The 21,081-nt window shown below is 38.3% G+C and overlaps 1 protein-coding gene across 1 annotated transcript; it reads right to left on the minus strand.

Annotated features, from left to right (window-relative positions):
- Window positions 1–1,414: 1,414 nt before the first annotated feature.
- LOC134790744 (zinc finger protein SNAI2-like) lies at window positions 1,415–3,829 on the minus strand. Its single transcript, XM_063761665.1, has 2 exons — window positions 3,233–3,829; window positions 1,415–2,944 (listed from the first exon to the last, which is right to left on the minus strand). Exons 1-2 carry the CDS (start codon window positions 3,402–3,404, stop codon window positions 1,977–1,979), a joined length of 1,140 nt encoding a protein of 379 aa, XP_063617735.1. The 5' UTR covers window positions 3,405–3,829; the 3' UTR covers window positions 1,415–1,976.
- Window positions 3,830–21,081: the final 17,252 nt, after the last annotated feature.

Genomic DNA, 21,081 nt, shown 5'->3' on the forward strand with positions numbered 1-21,081 from the left:
CAAGTGGTGGCAATTAGTGAGTTTGGGTTGTCATCTGACAAAATATAGTAATTTCAAAGATTAATTATACAAAAAACTATAAGAGCTGCTGAAATGTTGTATCTTCTTACCCCGTAAGGGGTCAAGTGTGCGCATTCGGGTTTTTTCTCATTATTTTTATTCTGCTACGAATATAAGATAATAGTTATGTTTTTATTGTTTACTCAATTCGTAGTTTAATAAATTCTCTGTCTAATAAATATACTTTTTCTTTCCGCATCCTTCCATTTTAAGTGAGGCATGACTTCAAAGAAAAAAGTGCTGCGCACGCTTTATCCCGATTTTTTTCTTACAAGACATTTTCTTTCGTGGACGTAGGTATAGGTACATTGTCGGGTTTCCTTAAAATATATCGAAATTCGAAAAGATCTTGAAACAAATAATATTCTTTGGTTTAAAATCTTTTTTATCCGTGTTTACTTAATTTAACGAAAATTATATTGATTGGGTACTTACCTATCATCAATTCAGAGCGAATGAGATGCGGTGCCGGTGGTGGCTGCGTGAATCTGGCGTCCGGATCAAAAGTTTTTCGGTAAGGTATTACGGAATATAATTTCATGTTTATCACTAGATTTTCGATGAAGAACAATCGTATATGTGTAGTCCCCAACCCGCATTGGGCCAGCGTGGGAACTATAGCCCAAGTTTATAGGCTGTATTTTTAAATTATACTTAGTTTAAGCTATTTTATAGTTATCGCCAAAGACTCCTGTTTTTAGCAAAAGGACGTAAGTGCCGGGAAGATACGCCCTTTTGCTTGAACATCTGTTTGTTTGCTGCTTTATTTAACGAACGGAATTTACGGAACCGTGCATTATGCGTGGTTTGGAATCCAAACCACGCATAATGCACAGCCAGAAAAACAGTGCTATCCAAACTTTGGATAGCACTGTTTTCTGGCTGGGTTTTTTTCTCGTAGGTTATGATTATTAAAATTTACATTACGTACGATTCGGAACCTTTGATCTCAAGAATTATATACGAGACGTGCTGTCTGTATCGTTAGGTACTTGGTACTTTATCATATCAATTAGTAGTAGGTACCTAAGCAAGTTTAATATTGGGTAATACTCTTTAATATTAGGTAATGCCTGATACTGTTTATTTAATATGTCTAATCCAATGTAATTGAATGTTTTCAAAATAATGGTATTAGAATGTTTTAACGGTAAATTCGTTCGGCTATGACTACCGCGATCGGTTTGTATCGCAAACAAAACATGGGACCCTATCAAATACAACAGCGGCCTGGGCCCTGCCAGCCCTGACTTTTATTCCCAAACTTTCTATTGTTTGATTTGTAGAACTTTCCCACGTTTATGTTGAGTGGGAATCGAAGTAAGAGGGTGATTAATAGAAAATAATTAATTCATTTTCAATGTAGTATACTTTATTATTCTCTGATTTAGAGGTAACAGAAAGGAACGCAATTCGGCAGTCGGCTTAAATATAGCCTCGTGAGTAGGTGTCGATGTTTTATATAGCTTTAATTTAAATAATACCGTCTTATAAACATACTGCTATAATTTTCATGAAATATATTAAGTATTGTATTATAATTAAGGCACTTTGTACATGGCTTAGGATACGAATATATTATACAAGTGTATGACACTCGGCAAATGCCACATGACTAGCGAAGCCGCTGGTATGGCGGCGAGATATCTCTGTGATATCCAACTTATCCTAACTTACAATAATTATCGTATGCAATATATGTATATTGGTCCCTTACAGCACTTGTAACAAAATACTTAAAACTAGTATTTACAAATAATCTATGCACACAATTTCTTCTCAAAACATTTACAAAGTTTAAATAATTAGAAATATTTAAGGATAGTTTAAGATTTTTAAAGGTGATAACAGCGAGTGATAGTAGTTTGAAAACGAGATCTCAACTTCTGCAAATACGGCTATATAAGTCAGTCTTTTCAGTAGGCATGAATGGTCGGCGTCGGCTGGTGCGGCTGGTGCGCGTGCGCCGCGGGCAGCGCTTCGGGCCGGTACTCGAAGGGCGGGCTGCCGGGGCTGCCGCACCCGCTCTCCAAGTGTTTGCTCAGCAACGACATCCGGGAAAATGTCTTGCCGCACCCGGAACAGGAGTACTTCTTAACATCAGAGTGCGTCTGCAGGTGAGCTCGCAGGTTCGATCTGTCGGCGAACGCCCGGCGGCAGTGGTGGCAAGAAAACGGTTTTTCTCCTGTGTGGGTGCGAATGTGACCCTGTAGGAGCCACGGTCTAGAGAAAGCCTTTCCACATAAGTGGCACTTGCAGGGCAGTGTGTGCGTACGGATGTGCATCTTGAGGGCTCCCAGCGAAGTGTATACTTTTGCGCAATACTTGCAGCTGAAGGATTTGCGCGCGAGACTCCCCTCGGCGGCCGCGCAGTGATATTGTTGATGCTTAGAGAGACCGGAATAAGTGGAGTAAGACTTTGCACAGTCTGGGCACTGGTAGCGAGGGCGTCTCTGGCCGGACACAGATACTCCGGAGTCTGAAGATACTGAGCCGGGAGACCGGAGATCTTCGGGACATGGAGGAGGCGAAATAGAAGACGGTGGGGACGCAGGCGAATATCGGGAGTAAAGGTGAGAATGGACCGGCGGTGATAAGGAGGGCGCGGTAGGGTAAATTTCTTCCATTGGGTAGGGGGCGTAGAGTGCAGGTAGATAGGCGTACTGAGGTGTGGGGCGTGCGAGTTCGATCGGCGCCGGAGTGGGTTCGAGGCGAGCTCTGCAGGCGGCGAGGTACTCCAGCTGGTGCTGGGGCCACTCGCGGGGCTCCGCCTTGATGGCCGCTGCGGCCACTGGCGACGACGCCTTATTTGGGTAATTGCCGGTCTTCGATAAGTCTTCTGGTTTCGTGCTCAGGTTTTCTGGTTCGTCATTTTCCGAAACACCTATTGACAAAAGAAATATTTTGTTAGCAACGAACAAAAAAATATCAGTTGTCTACTACCAATATAATATTACTTTTTTTCTGAGACATAATTTACTAGAAATACTATTTTTTTCTGAGATTTAATGTTTATATGATAATTAAACACAAACAAAAATTGTTTGAATCGTAAGTATAGCTGTCATCTTTATATGAAAAACCACCCGGGATACTTTTTATAATGGTGTCGCTATTTTGTTATAATTAAGACATACTCTCAATTATATAAGAAATATTATAAAGTACTTACAAGAAGGATAGTCATAATAAAGTGTAGTGGCGAGGTGGGCGGGGTGCGGCGGCGTAGTGGGCGGCGTGGCCGGCCGCTCCTCCCGCACCAACACCGGCCGCTTCTTCAGCGGACAGTGCGCATATTTTTTCGTCATCATTGCGCGAGAATTTTGCGAATCCTCAACGAGCATCTTCACTTTTTCACAAGCACTTAACAAAGAATTATTTTTATTAAACGTCCGGTATAAAATCGTATCACAAGTTCACAAATGTAACAGTCCAAAACATGTACGTTGCGCCGGAGTCGTAATAGCGGTGTCGTGTTCGGGACGCGAGTGACGTGTGCGCTCTTCGACGTCCGGAGCTCGGGTGTGGTGCGGTGAGGGAAGGCCGCGCTTATATGCGCTCCCCGGCAGCGACGGCCAGGTGGCGGCGGGTAGTCCGCGCACGTGCGCTGCGCCCAATCGGCGGCGGGCGCGGGGCCGCGGCCAATAGCGGCGCGGCGCGGCGCGGGGCGGCGGCGGCACCTGCGCCGCCGCACCCGGCGAGCTGCCTCTCGTGCGATATGCCCAGCTTCAGCACCGGTGTGCAGCCACATACCCACACACCAGTCACCAGTTTTTTGTCCATCCTGAGGTTAAGCACCTTTGAACTGCGCATTCGTATGCTCTTTATGACGGATCCAATTTCCTAACGAACTTTTCGATAAGACATATTACAGATCTAGTACATAATTGTTTTCCATCGTACTTTCTCGGAAACGTTCGTATTTGTCATGCTACTTCAGTCAACCTTTTTGTACCGAGACTGACTGCATGAAATAGCAAGACACATTCGTACGTTTCCGTGAAAATACGATGGAAAATAATTATGCACTACATCTGTAGCGATAGTCGAGAACGTTTGTATGGAAAAATGACCACTAATGTATCCTCTTACAGACAGATACATAGTGAAATCTGTGAAACACATTAAGTAATTTTACGGATGCACCAATGAGTAATACATCATGTGTAAGTTCTATTGAAACAAAAGATGTGTTTATCACCACAATAGGTTGGTTGCCAGTCAGTATATAATTATGCTTAACTAAGCAAAAATGGCAGTCATCTGACACCGCGATGACACACGAGCAAGCGCGTCATGCCATACCTAATGTTCTTTGTGATATGGGACATCGTATCGTACTGTGTGACCTTGTCCTCCTTCCTGTGCGAAAGATTATTATTTTTATTGAATAATCCTAAAAAGCCGTGTTTTCACGGACAACTGTGCCTGCCTCGGTGAGTAGGTAGATAAGTACTTACCTATATGTTAATTTTTTCTTAGATCATTTTGAACCTTTATGACATGCCATTCATGATTAAATGGGCAATTATATTAGCTACATGCCAAAGCTGTTGCAATTCATTGCCAAATTTCATATTTCTAGGTCAACGGGAAGTACCCTATAAATTTTGATTCCCTTGAGAGTATCGAAATATACCTACGTTTTTTGCGGCATAAACGGCCGTATCTTTTTATTACGTTAACTTAGAAGTTCTATTTTTTCACAGCTTCAAGGGGCTGTAGACCTGAGTATATGGTGGTGGTATGGTGTAATTTCAACTCGATACCTACCTCCCCGCGTTCCCGAGATAAAGGGTCTTGACAGACAGACGGAGTAGAGACAACAAAGTGATCCTATAAGGCTTACGTTTTTCCTTTTGAGGTATGGGACCCAAAAAATAATATTGTTTTTATCTTATCTTATTTAGTAATATATTTTTTGTATTTATCATTGGTTGAATGTGTGACTGACCTATTAATATACCATCCATAAACCTAGTTATAAATCAGAACATCAGAACCTCACTTTCTATTCAATGAAATGCCTATCTGTAATCATTTAATACTTAATAGGCAGCCTAGAATCAACCAAGATTCAAATCTATATGAAAGTTCAATCACAAATATGACAGACAAAGTGATGAAGCTAATTTATTATCATAAGCAGCAAAGATAACTTCAGTGAGGGAGGCCTCGGGCCTGTGGGAAAACTTTATTAATGGACGCAGATAATTGTAATCTGATCATTGCAAGAATACGACGACTATCTGTCTCGGGAACTGTGCGTCCGAAGAGAGTCCACGGCGACAGCGATAACAATAATAACGTGTGGATTTGTGTAACCGGAAACATACGGAACCAGTTTTTGCCACAAAACGATAACAAAGGTACCTACTTCCTTATGTATCAAATCAAACAAGATACGTTGCGAACCCCTTCGGAACGCGGAACTGTAACGACCATGTTCTTTGTTATGTTTTTTGCAACCCGTTTATTCTCACAGGTCACAGTTACAGGGACACTGGTTAATTTAGGAATTCTCACAGAAGAAAAGTGTTCGTTATAAATAATGCCACAATGAGAACAAAGCGATGTAGTCTGGCTGTCAGCCTGTCATAAAATTCCATTATATTTTGGTGCTCGCTAAGGTGTCAAGCAATTAAAAATTTTTTATCTAATGCAATCGCGACATTTATGTGATGACACTGATGACACATTACTAAGTGTTAAAGGAAGTATAGTTTAGCTAGAGCAAAGTGCTGACTCTTCTACCCATACCAATGTTCACAGATCAGATAATCGCATCACGATGACGTGCTTGCTACGTGTAGAGAAATTCGCAGAATGACTCAGCCGATATATGTGTCAAGGGATCGACATGAAATGGACATCAATTGCTCGATAATGCAGTGCCGCCGTGACTAATCGCGATGTTCGCTGGCCGACATTATCGCCTAATTCAGACAGAATGCAATTTAAAAGATCCCTTGCCCTGGTTAAAATTTCGCAGTATCTCTTATTTAGGCAGTTATCATGAATATTATAACGGGTTTAATCGGTTTCGGTATTAAGAACCTTTACATACTTTTCTGCTGGGTTGCTATAAAAGGAATCTGGGTGACCGACGTTGTCGTTGGTCGTCATTATTGTTGTTAAAATTATGTGAGAAATAGCATGTAGTTTCTTTATTTTCAGATGGATTTTAGCATTCTCCAGGTGCGTGATACGAATTTTCCGAGAACTATTTACATATAAAAACAATGTTCATTCAGTAGCACAATATTAGCGAAAGTATATTAAGTTGTTTACTCTATAGCTAGCATTTTTCTTATCATGGGAAAATTAATTTCTACCTACAGCTTACTAATAACTTGTGTTTGTCGTTTAGGAAAACAAATAACTACCCGATGGTCAACAAGGCGGTGTCATTCATTACCGCCTAATTAGTTTAAGACCTTATGAAATTAATAATTTGTTATCTCACTTTACGCTTGGGAAACGTAAACAATCCGTCGGAAGATGCTTGACGGTAAACAACACATTAAGCAAATAATTCTTACATCGGAATTACTATCATCGTCCTAATGAACTCTTAATTGCCATTACTCGTGGTAAAAATTGGAATAATATGTTTGTTTTTCTTTTTCATTCATTCACTTCCCGCCGATAGTGATTAATGAATATTAGTTAAATTATTAGGTCCCATTTAGTATATTTTCTTAATACGTATACATACTTATATTCTACCGTAATATGCCGTTCTATGTTGAAAAGCGTTTTCACTAGCCAAAACAAGGTTTCCCATTTTTCCACGTTTGGCCAAAACACGGCCTTGGTAATTAACGAAACTAAAATAATTTCTGTCGATACGTCTTATCTGGGCATTATATAGGCACAAAAAAAATTACGAAAAACTAATATTTTCTAGCTTTTGCCTTGCCCTTCGCGAAAACTATACTTTTGACAAAAATAAATATTAATTTTTACCGTGGCATTTAGGAAAACTATTTTTAACTGAGGAAAATCCGTTTAACTTAATATGTACTTACTTGTAATTTATAAGTAAGTGATTACGGTGAAAACCCGTATAAAGTTAAACTGATTTATATTATAGGTACTCGTACTTAATATGTGTATCGCGACATATATACGGTTTGTGTTTTTTCGAATTTAACCTTTGATTCCCTCCTCTCAGAGTGTGGAACCCCAACAACAAAGTAGCATAGATAAGAGTATTTTTAGAGCTTTAGCTTTGCAGATAGGTACTATAAATTTGAATTTTAATTTATAGGTACATACCAACTTTTATCAAAATTAGTAGAAAAAACATTTGTAATCTAATAAGTATGTATTAGTGCAAACTGCATTGTAAGTTGGTGCCCGTATCCGTTTCTATTTATTTTTTTAGAACTGTTAGATAATATACTTACATAATATAAACGTAGCCTAAAGGATCATGCCGAATTTGGCCTACGATTCGATAAGCATGCTATATATTTCTTACAATCACATATTAGATTCCAACGGACACTTGTTAGTAAAGAAAATAAGTTAAAGAGTAATTAAACCAAATCAACACATCCCACTCCATTACATAGAATCAATGACATTTCATAAATGGACGTCCAGAGCCAAACAAAAAAGTATGGCAGCAAAATACTTTTCTACGATGTTCCTGTTGATGCTAATAACGCTCACTTCAAAGAAAAACATTCATACCACTAACGACATACTGTTTTAAGCACTAAGTATCAAAATTGAAAAAAGAACTGCGATACAGTAAAAACTTTTTATTCCAATGACTTTAATTGTAACATACCCAAATGACTTACATCAAAAGTGAATAGAGAACGAATATGGAACGAATAGAGTCGCTATGGATTGTGTTTTCATAATAATTATTACATATTTATTTGATAGTATTGTATGAAATCTAGAAGAGCACCAATTTACAATTAGCTTTCACCGGCTTTCCCCACTGAAGTCCTTTTATACTTCTTTAAAATTGAGTAACTTTTTTAATAAAACCTTATTTGATATCAGGGTATGAATATGAATAACACGAAAATAGGTTAAAACTTAAAAATACATTAAAATAAAGGGAACATATATATCTAACTTTTTTATAAATTACCTATATGATAAACCTACAAAATAGGAATCCTAACTTCTTTGAAATAAATTAAGTTTATTATTAAGTGCCTTTTAGGCAAACATTTGTTTTTGAAACATTCTTTTTTGGAATGAGTTACTTATCGAATTCATTATAACAATCCTGTGATTGTTACTGTACCTATTGCTTCTCTCTCTAGAATTGAAGTAAATATGTTTACTTAAGTGATTGGTTTTACATTTGATGCTATAACAATTTTTACTATAAAACAGCTCTAGTTGTTATAGTCTATTCCGGTTCGCATGCTACGTCGTATTCATTTAAGGAAGTCGTATTAAATATATTGTTTTATTTAAAAAAAAATGTATTAACCTAATACCAACTCATTCGATTTTTGTTCCTTGACAGCCTTTAAACGCCCAATATCATCGATATGATTACACTATTTACGGCACCTTATTTCCTTGTAATAAGGCATAATAATATTTAACATGGCCCGATACAAGGCAGAATTCCTAACCTCAAAATCGTAGAGAAATTCCGCTTTTATAATGTTCTGTGAAGTGTCCGTGAATTTCTAATAACTATCGGGACTTTCATTTCATGTTTGGAGCCTAACAATATACCACCCATGTTTAATAGCGAGTGTTGGGCCAAACTTGTATGGCAGCGGAACATCATCCTTTTAAACCCTTTCCCTATAAGTAGATAGACGAGATTTAGTGTCTACTGCGAGTAAGCATTATAGACACTAAATGTCGTCAGATCATTAACGATAAATTAAATCTAACTCGATTGTCACTCATAATTTTATAACTAACACGGAACTTAATCGTATAAAACTTACGTTTATTTATGACGTGACGTTACGCTCGTGGTCACAGGCAATCTGGCGAGGAATTTTATCAACATCTTCTTGCTGCGCGGGTTTTGCGAACTACCCGCACTTAATTTTATTAGTCACTTGTACGGTTGTCACTTTGCCTATACACAACACTCACGACATCCGACATTGTGATGGGATGTTTTTCACCCTTCCTGGAATCCAGTGATTAGCAAATAAATCTAAAGGCGCACAGCAAGAAGATGTTGATACAATTCCTCGCCAGTCTGCCTGTGACCACGAACGTAACGACACGTTCGAAACGTCGGCCCATAAATAAACGTAAGTTTTACGTGATTAAGTCCCGTGTTAGTTATAAAATTATGACAAATTAAAAATCCACTATTTTCATGATACTTAAATCGTTACCACGTCCATCCCATGATTGATAAGTGAGCTATCATGTGATAATGTTTGTCGGGCGGAGTGGCGGGGCTGCGCGGCGGCTGCGTCGGCCAGGTGCTATGTCGCGTGCGTAACGGTCGGGCACGAGCTGCGCCGGCGCAGGGGGACGTGCGCTATGGCGGAAATAGCGATGGACAGGGGCGCCGCGGGCAGGTGGTGCGCGATATGCCAGCCCGCTCTCAATGTCGCACAATTGGCGGTTAATTCCATGCATACATCACTATGCAATGTCTGATTTCATGCAGTAGTTTATTATTCCCTGCGGGCTTTTTATGCCATGTAATTAAAATTGTCACTTGGTATAGACATAGACACGGTTGGACAGATGAACGTAGGTCCTTGACTGTAAAGGATTTCAAGTGCAGCTGTATTACTATTGCGACATTACTGTGGCGGCATTGAAATCGCCGCTGTATCTGTCAATTGCCATTTGCAGTTGACATCCGAATGTTATCTTAAATTAGACCCTGTGGTGCATCTCGCTTGATATTAATAGAGTGCTATTAAGTGAAAACATCAAAACAATTTCAAACTTCAGTTTACTTCTGTTTATTAACAGTAGGTAAGTGATTTGATTACACTGTAATACAAAACTCATTCTCATGATCCCCATACCGAGCATATACTATTGTAGAGTTGGCCAAGCCAAGCTAAGTTGGCAGCGATTTTGATAGCCCAGACGGTGCAAGTGTTATTCAAACGTCATGATCTCATGAAATTTGAACTCTAGGCACTTTTGAACTGTTGTTAACTAAAAAGTAGGATTCAGTTATTGTGTATGCAAATGATTAATTTCTTATATGTATGTATATCTATACCTAATAGCTCGTTTAATATCATAACTAATTCCGTACAACCAAATTTTCATACTAACTAAATACAGTGGAACCTCGATAGCACGAATCTCAAGGGAAACGCCAAAAACTTCGTGTTAGCGAGGTTTCGTCTTATCGAGGGCATCGACTTAGGGAGGTTCTTATAGGTTTTGGTTCTTCTTAAAGAGGTTTCGAGTTACAGATGTAAAACGCTTGAAAAAATCGTGTTAAGAGAGGTACTTATAAAAGACACAGAAAGTATAGGTACAGTCTTTATTATTTGTTTCGAGTTACAGAGGTTTGTGAGTAAATAACTTCGAGTTATATAGGTGGTAAAACAATAGGACTATTTTTTTCGAGTTGTAGAGGTTAAGAAAGAAAGAAAGAGGTTAAATTTCATTTCTCGAGTTATAGAGGTAAAAGGTGTACTGAATAGTCGTGAAGGGAATCGCTGCTTACTTCGTCTTAATGAGGTTGAATATTTCGAGTTATGAAGGTTTTAGGCTCTGAAGGGAAGGGAATGGCATTTTATTTCGTACTAACGAGGATTTCGTCTTATCGAGGTTAGAGTTAGCGAGGTTCCACTGTACAGACATACAAATGAAATAAATAATCTGACGTATGTAAGTTCTGCTTTCTTCTTCTTTCTGCGCGTTTTCTGTACTAGATTGGTATTTATTCTTAGATAGAACGACGTCCATGGATATTTTGCATCTATGTATAGGTATGTCATGTTTAGCAAACGTATATACTTAATGGTTGTTTGTTATTTAAAATGTAATAATAACCCCTGGCACACCTGAGCCGACCTACCCATATTTGTCAGTGTGCGTGCGTTTGTATCATTGTTTGCAGAGCATACATACGCAAGTCACACAAAGCGAAGCACCCACTAGTGGAGCCTGACCCTGCATTGAATCAGTGCACAGCTATGCCAGCAGCTGGCTGCGCAGAATCACATGTCTGTACCCGAATCGCACATCTGCACTGAGCCCATATCGCGACAAGGAACGACGTAACCGTCACCCTCCTCTAACCAAACCTCTACACCATAAAGCTTTTTGGTTACGAGTAAAACGATTAGGGTCTCCCTCATTCATTGTTCCAAATTTAACCGCCGTAAGGGCATAACTCCAAAGTTCTGATTCAGGTGTCGGTGTCGTTTCATCGGGGGAATTCTCTTACATTTCGGTTACGAATAGTATTTTGTTATAGCGTAAAGTAAACCTAATGTAGTTATTCATAAGGCATAATTTCATGTGTTAACTAAAAATAAGTATATTCTTACAGTCGCTTTTAGTTTAAAGTAATAAACGACTTTTACGACATTTTGAACCATGAGCCCTGCGCTTGCAGGTAGGTGAGTAGTTTAATTTTGAATAATGGCATAGCTGTGGAGTATTCTATATAAAGCGCACAGGGGCCATTCAACGCTTTTATAAACACTTTTAACACAGATGGGTCGATTTTATGGTAGATACAGGCTGTTTACTAAATAAAAAGTCCATACATTGTTTTTAAGAACCAAATTATTTTATCCGGGCATTTTCTAAAGATGAAAGTAAGTATTTTCTGAAAGATTATACCCGTGTATTTCGGCAAAACATTTAGTAATGGAATTGGAAATTATTTTGATGTTTTTTATCCTTTTTTTTTTCTTGGCTAAATTTCAGTAGAAGGTAATTTTCTCTAAATAAGAATAGGTAGGTACATGACGACACGCAGTCATAGGTACTTATAAGTAAAAAACTTATTATAACTAAATTTCTAAACATAACATTTTACATACTTACACGAATTAAATTTCCTGGACCTCATTTTTCAATACATAAGTAAGTATGTACGTCCAGAATCTCATATCCCACGCAGATTATTTAACTATTAAATACAAGTCACTTTTTACACATTAAAAAATACTACTAATATTAAAGATATATCACACTGTATAGTGGCAAGCGGTAACAGCTGAGATTTCGGCACACGCTATGCCGAGCGCGCCGCGGCCGGTGCGTCGCGCCGGCACCGGCCACCTTTCACCCCTCGCAATCCTGCGCAGCCTTCTTACATGCGCATACGCACCGCGCAGGAGCGCGACGCAAATAACTTCCTACACATACATAATATATACCATTCAATGTAACACCAGTAGCCGAGATCTCGCACTTAATTCGTTACCTTAAGGTTTGTTTCTTTAAGTAAGTACTTCGTGTCGGTACGTATTTACATATATAACTATTGTCTTGTTATGTGTTAAAAAAATAAGAATGTTTCAGTGTGCATAATTGTTTCCTGTATTATTACCGCTTGTTTCCGCTTATACATTGACTGCATGAATAGGGTTAATATGTAATAATAAATACTTACCTCTTTGGTACTTGTTACTAGATAAAAATTTAATATGTTTAACATAAAAAGTATCCGCAAAATAAATTCAGTTCTACCAAAATGATGTATTTCGAGAGTACATGCTCAATTTGGGAATTCTATGTACTTTTGTTTATTCGTTACATTTGGTCCTATTGTCATCCGGTCAAGAGCTGGTGTCAGGATCCTGAATAAATCTATATAATATGGGAAATTCTCAAGTGTTTTAATATTAAAGGCATTCAATTCAGACCATTTTATATTCAGACATAGTTATTTTAAAACAACTGTTTCATTATGGGCCGTCTTAAACTATGCTGGGGCCGTTGGGCACATATAAGAATTTGGGGCCCTTTTGGAAAGTTAAAAAAGCGAATTAAACTAACATTTTTCTACTATGATCTTCTATTTATTATGAGTAATCAACTAATCAAATATACTGTTACTGTCTGCCCTCGGGGCCCCCGAGTATGGGGGCCCTGGGTACGGGCCCCATGTACGCTTATGGTAAAGACGGCACTGGTTTCATTTTCTTTCGCATTAAGAAGAATTTCTTGATTAAGTGGAACTGTTTACGAGGACCATAAAAATTTGGCACTGTAAAGTCAGGTCTTAATTGTTCTTTCTTTGTTAATGGTTTGACTGTACAAAATAATAAAAGTTTATAAAGATATGTTATTGTAAAGTTACAAGTGTTACCTAATGTGAAATAAGCAGGAAAAAGTCTAATACATATGTAAATCATTATAGCATCACCTTAATAACTAAGTTATTGTACCTATGTAAGCAAGCAAGCAATACACATATAGGTATAAGTTACAGCCGGTGCAGTAGGTACAGGGCATCTTGAAAATATTGTGCAGTATTTGCATGGAAAATCGATCTTACATATAGGTACTTATACACGATTATACCTATAGGTGATATCAAACAACGCATTATTAGTCACACCCGTCACTGAATAATCATTTAGCGCGTGGACGTGAATATTGAATTAGTTTATAATGATCTATAAATCATTATATAAATTATATCTCGTGTTACACGAGAACGCAAAATGATTGTAATATCAATCAATGATTGAGCCTGTTTTCTTCCCTACTTTTTATCTGAGGATAAGTACGACATAAGTATGGATTAAAAACATATATAGGTACCCCTCAATCAAATTTCCCATTTCACAACCATGTTTCTTTTCATACATTATTTTAATGCGTACCGCTTTAACCTGGCAAACATATTGGAGGCAGTGAAGCTTACACGGAACTTTTCTTTCGTCCTCGTTCATACGCGTTCGCGATGGGACCCTCACAGAATTGACCTCTTTTGCTCTTTGCACGACTTCTCGAAATCTCGACAGCCGACACGTTTGTGAGTGAATATGCCTGTGTAAAAGTACACGTCCCTCGCTGTTATTTTATGGGACTCGCTTGAGTAAGTACCTACATCAAGTTTACTACACCACCAATTATTTTAAAAGAGGAAAGCTGTAAAATTATAATTAAATTTTTCGTAGGTGCTGTTCATCGGTCGGCTTTCTTTTCTGTAAATATTTAGGACCAGAAAATATGTGGCTCTTCTTGTAAGCATTATTAAATTGATAATTAAAATAACTGTTTCTCGGCAAAAATACATTAAGTAGCTTACTATCCCATGTAAGTATCCCATGTTATTCACAGTTTTTTGCATAATTTTAATCCGTGGGGTCTGGGGTAGACAAAGTTACATCTCTGCTCAGGGAAACGGGATTTGTAAGTTTCCCACATTTAGAGATTTTTTTTCAGAATAACACCGTTACAGTATTTTTTTCGTTTCTTAGCTACAAAATGGTATTTATAGTGTTTTGGTAAGAAGGGGGACGAGGACTGGGGTCGCCGCGAGGGCAGCTGCAGCCTGCAGCCCGGACAAGTGATCGCTAGGCGCGGATTAAGCGAACATGACGGGTAACGGTTCCGTCATTATATTTAACCTTTTCCTATAACTAACTCCCTTTGGATGTTTTTACACAAAATTTAAGTCTAATACATTACTTGCTTTAGCGGTTATTATTTTTTATTCGTAGGTACAGTCAACGGTAAAAATATGGGTGTACATTAATCATCTCAAAAATATGTCCCATAACTCTTATGTCAGTGAATTAAGAACTATGGGATATACATATATTTGAGTAAGTTGTCTACACCCATATTTTTACCGTTGACTGTAGGTACGTGTAAGAACTTACGCGTTCTAATCTCAGTACAAAACAATAGTTTAGTTAGATTATCAAGTTTGGTGGCATCTACATCTATTGATAATTAAAGGGATGAAATGAAACAGTTTGAGGAGTTCTGAGAGAGACGTACCAAACTGTGTTACCAATAGAACAATGCTTATTTTATAAGATGTCATAGTGATACGATACCGATTTGTCAGTGTCAAAAGTGACTTTTTTTTGTTGGAGAAATGTCAGTTTTGACACTGACAGATCGGTATCGTATCGCTGTGACATCAAATAAGCATTGTTCGAATTGGGCCGTAAGTGTTATGTTATATGACGTCGCGCGTCGTCTACCGCGTGAACGCTGCATCGCATATCGCATCTGAGGGGCTACCGCGAAAACCGAAATTCGCAAATTGCGGGGATCTTTCTCTTTTACTCCAATGAAGGCGTAATTAGAGTGACAGAGAAAAATGCCCGCAATTTGCGAACTTCTATTTTCGCGGTTATAGCCCAGTAACGCTGCTGTAATCGCCATCCGAATAGGTATATTGTTATTATCCGAATTATTGTTATTCTAGTTTGGTACATGAAATGAATAAAAATACTAATATAATTAACAAGAAGATAAGATTAATAAAAGAAAATGTAAAAATAACTCCATATCATCGTTTAAAAAACATATCGAGCTGACTTGCCATGGTTGCCATTCAATGATACAATAATTTGTAGGTAAGTATACCTACCTAACCTACCTAATACAATACTTACTGTTTTTTTTCTTATATCAACGTTGTTACGTTATTGTTATAATTGTGCTGTACGGCTTGGCAAGAGCTAAGGACAAGTTGTTATTGTACTTAGTACAGTTGAAATATTATATCATTAGTATTTAGATAACCCCTCCCCTTTAAAGCCCAAAACCTCTATTAGGTACTTACAATGACAGGACATGTGCATACACTTTGGGAGCCTTGGGAGATACATTTTTCCTTGGGGCTTGTGCACAAATCACGCGAGGTTCGATAGGGGGAGGGGGGTCACGAAAAAATCACGATAGATCACTTTGGGGGAGGGGGGTATAAGGAAACTTCACGTGTATTTTTCTACAGTGAACGCAACTAAGAAAAAAAAACCTACCTACCACATGAGTAGATACTTTTTCTCGGTTTCGTTAAGCATAAATCTTCACTCTTCAAAATAGCGAGTCTATTTAACGAAAATAGAACAAGATTTTCTATATACAATACTATTTATCTTAAAATTAGGTCGAATGAAAAAATTTAAAAAAATACACGTGAGGTTGTGTGGGGGGAGGGGGATAGCCAAAAACCTCACCAAATATCACCAAGGGGGAGGGGCGGTCAAAAAGTAGCCGAAAACACCTCGCGTGATTTGTGCACAACCCCTTGGATTTGGATTGACAAAACCATTCAATGTAGAAGGAACCTACCCTTAATTACAATGTCACTACCAGCAAGGTTTTATGGATTAGACACTGGTGAACAAGAGTTTTCAAATTTAAACATGATTAGTAATGGGCGGACGACGGATGCAATATACGTCAAAATCATGTTGTCTTATTTAAACCAATTTTAATTACGTATATCGTTTGACATGATTTTGACGTATATTTGCATCCGTCGTCCGCCCATTAATGATATGATTAGGTACTTACCAAAAAAAAAAGAAATTCGAAGTGGCAGCCATTTTTTTCAAACTTTTTTTAAAATCTTATAGTTGATTAAGGTACCTTTCGGATCCTTCAGATATCAATTTTTACCATAACTTGTGCAAATTTTTCGTCAGACGTACCGTTTTCGAGCTACGAGCTTAAAACTGAAAAAGACTAAAATTTTATGCACCTCCTGGGATTGCGCAAAATGCGCAAACTCGGATTACACCCATTTAGGACCAAATGAAAAGTAAGAAAAGAAAGGTATTTAAATGATTTCCAGCTTGCTTCAATGAAATGTTTTACAGTTAGTTAGTGGCAGTATTTCTTCGCGTTGGTGTGGTGAAAAATTTTGTGTTTCATTCGGTGGCAAAATTTGTTTAAGCAAGATTCCACTTTTTGAACCACTCGGTACTCTTGGCTTAATTTTGCAATCTTTCGCTTGCTAGGGTTGATATTGATAACATTAGCTGAGCGCTTGAAAAATTGATATTGAAAACATTATTCTAGTATATAGTAGCGTTCAACTAAGGCTATGTATAGCTCGTATACATAGATTGAAATAAGGTACCTAATTACTTAGAGCAAACAGTGAACACTCCCGTTCCGGGACACCTTTTCATTAAATCAAAACTTGTTTGCACACCCAACAAACGGTGTTTTGTTCGCGAAGGGCGAGCGATCTGCGCCAGAGCGCTGCATAGTTGCACCCGACCACCGGTTTATTTACCGGTTTTGATAGATCCTTTTTTATATGTATTGAAATTTATTAAAAGCACAGTGAGGGTGCGCGTGCGCGGCGACAACTGCCGAGATTGTTGCACCTGGCCCACGCGCATAGAGCCGCCGCCTCTAGCACATGTGATGATGATACGTTGCACCCCATTGTTGTTTGATTTATATGCGCGTTTCTGACACACATTATCTATTTAATTGAAGCACGATCCTGTTCAGTAATCTTTTTGGTAGGTGCCTTACCTTTACCTTACCTGCATCACTACCACGTAGACTTTTTTCCTAAAGCACATGTACTTACCATCTCTATGTGAAACTATATGGCATTACAGTCAATCTTACATTACTATAGGTCTTATAACCTAACTTTTGTAATGTCGTCTCTTACTTCCGCCTCATAGAATACGAGTATGATAACTAACAACGAAATAACAATAACTTGTTTGTATAGCAGTAGCAGTTTCAGGGCGCGGTTATTGATTGCGTCTGTAGGCCACAGGGCCAGCCGTCCGGTGCTTCTGGAGGCTGTAAATATCTACATTCTGTTAGACGTCTATCGCGTGCGTGAAACGGTGCGCTGCGTCTGTGTAGTCCTGCGTAGTGCTCTTGATCATGCCGGGACCGCCCAGCGCGGACAATGTTGCCCCACTGTAGCTAATACAAAGCAGTATTTTAACCACCTTCTTTGCAAAGGTGTACAAAATACTATTAAATCATATGAAGAACACTTGAAACCATCTCAGTTGGTGAACTTAATCCTTTTCATAACTCGATTGAAGGCATTAAAATTATATGCAGTGCAAGAATGCATCTCCAAAAGGTTATTGCTTTATTATACAAGTCCATACATTGACCACAAGTCATTAATAAAGAAAGTTTCAAGAAAGCCCAAGACCGCTTAAAAGAAAGTTGATGTCTTAAGTCCAAGCTTTTACCTATACTGGTAACAATACATTAAATCGTCCAATTTTGTGGCTATGTACGCATTTATTTACAACTTCATCTTCCCGGACATAAAATGCAGACGTGAGCTGGGTTGCGGTGTGAGATCGCACTTGCATAATAAAATGCGGTTACTGGTCAGACTCGTGGACTCGGTTACGGTGAAAATAAACTTTACTATACGCAAACCAATAGTGTAATCAAGAAATCGAATAAAATGGTAGGGATAGAAGAAATCATTCCGTTTGCGACTTATTTGCGAGAGCTTTATTTATGATTATGAGCGAGTATGATAAGATTGCGCGACCGCGAATAGGAAGTTACGAGTTCAGCAATCGAACCGATTCTAAGAAGTGAGCTGAATGTCAGAGGAGGTCGGTCCTGCCTGGTACATACATCGCTCGGCTGTTGCAATAGGTGCCTTTGTCCGCGAGGCATCAATGTCGTCCTCGATGTTGGCGGCATAACGCGGAAACAATGCGCGGACCACATTCGTGCATCGCGCGACCGCCGCGGCCTGTGTCGTGTCGGCGCGGGCACAGCACAGCCGATGTTTGTGCCCATAAAGTGTCATTATGGTAACAGTACCTCATTGTTGTTTTCGGCCATGGCCGTCTCCCTATTTTCTCCGCTCGCTGCGTAAAAGCGAGGCGCGTCACGGCGAGTTATAACCAAAATGGGTTACGACCGCCTCTTGCGAAACTTTTACGGGCCATCGTCTCAGACGAAATCTCGTTCGGTTTAATGGCCTTCGAATTTTAAGTGCCAAAGAAAGGTAAATCACATTGACGCGACATGAACTTCGTCATTTGACGAGGACTCGAGCTTAAAAGTTGATTGTTAATAAGTTAAAGTTAACCACACTGCCATCTTAATATAAATCTTTGATTGGCTTAATTCTTTAAAAATTAAATGTTTTTTCCTACTTAAGGGTTACAAATAATAATTTGTTTTTTTTTTTTAGGATACCTCTATGTACTTATAAAGTAGGAACAATAGGTACCTACCTACTTAGGTAAAAGAAGGTGTTGATTTTAGAAATTGCTAGGCATTTACCTACCTATGTAATGTAGCAAGCGTGTATACGTATAGTGATTGCATTTCATATTGTAGATGGAATTCCGAATGCATTGTGCAAGATGTGTGTTTGTTTACCATTACATAATACTGTATTTTAGCCGTTGCCATTGACCCGTAAATTTAGCTTACTCTGGGGTTTTGTTACAAAGAAATGAGCGGAGTCAGATTTTAATGAATTGATGCCAAACTTGTGTGATAATAATAATTGGTGTCCTATGTCCACTAGAGTTACATAATTTTTAAATTGTTTAGTAGTAGGTATCACTTACATGTATGTATGTGCGCATCGCACTCCTGTACCTAACCATAATATTGCATTTCTTTCAATTATAAACCATCTTAGGCATCTACCTACCCATACATTTATTTTATCTAATACGGGATGACTGTGAATATTCGAGTTCATGTATATTTAGGTCTTGAAACAATGGAATCAAAATGTTACCTACCCACTTTCTATCTTCTGCCTACGTATTTTCGGTATCACTTTCGATTCTCTTAAACAAATCACAAAGAACCGAGTTCATTATTAGCTTTGTGATTACTGCTATTGTCTGCGTATCATAAAACAATGATTATTTAAAATCTTCATGAAGATGTCAGCCACCGATCAAAGTTAATAAACAAGCAATAAAAACACGCTTGAACAAGCAAATATAATGGCCATAATAATATGAAAGTGGAAGACAATGGCCCCCGTTCAGAACGCGGGCGCAGCACTGCACTCACCTAATCGCCGGAGTAGGTAGAGCGTTCAAAAATTACCTTGCCAATGTTATTTTCACACAATCCCTACCTGTAAGGCTGTAACTATTAGGAGTCACAAGAACCTAGCCGCCGTCATCTATCGAAATTACGCTCTCATTTTAAAACGACATTATGAAATAACATGAAATTCGACATACATCACAGTCAAGTATCATATATCCATGTCTGGTACTAGTTTTCGTCGCTAGACTTGCTAGAAATTGTAATACAATAGATTATTAGAGCTTAATCATATAATAAATTTAAGAATTTATTTTGGACGATAATTTTCGTTGAATAAGTATATTGAAGAAATTGAAGTAGGTACTTAGTTAAGTCCCAAGAATCGCAGGAATTTACGCTATTATTAACGACTCTCCAATACAAATGCAGTGCTACGCGACGTAGGCGCCAACCGCCATATTTTTACCCGTAGAACTTCACAAATGATTGTCACATCCCTATCCCTGCTAGATAATAGGAATTTATATTAATATTATAAATGTGAGACTAACTCTGCCTGTCTGTTACCTCTTCACGCTTAAACCGCTGTACCGATTTAGATGAAGTTTGGTATGGAGATAGTTGGAGGCCCGGAGAAGGACATACTTAATAGGATAGTTTTAATCAAACATCATCATCATTCCGGCCTGCTTGGCTTGGTTTGCTTTGGTTACGATCAATAGGTAGAAGTACCCAAACATATAAACGCAATTTTTATAGTACTAGATGTGTAGGTAATGTTTCTGTACCCCTAGTGTAAATTTCATTCGATAGCGTGACGCGTTTGCGTCAAGTGTCATTTTGTATGGGATTTTGAGTTTCCAAAACATTCCGCTTGGCGCGCTGTTCAAAATCCGATACAAAAATAGACATACCTAATGCAATTGCGAACGCTCGTCACGTTATCGAATGAAATGTACACTAGGGGGTTACGTTTTCACATTTTTGTGATTAAAAGTTGTTTCCGTATATAGGTTACTAAAACTATAAAGTATACGTAAAAACTTCCATTTTATTTTTATTACAAAAAATCAATTTGTACATCTTAAATTACATTTAAAAGTGAATCTTATTAGC

This window comes from Cydia splendana, chromosome 5, assembly GCF_910591565.1.
Source record: "Cydia splendana chromosome 5, ilCydSple1.2, whole genome shotgun sequence".
Taxonomy (NCBI): Eukaryota; Metazoa; Arthropoda; class Insecta; order Lepidoptera; family Tortricidae; genus Cydia; species Cydia splendana.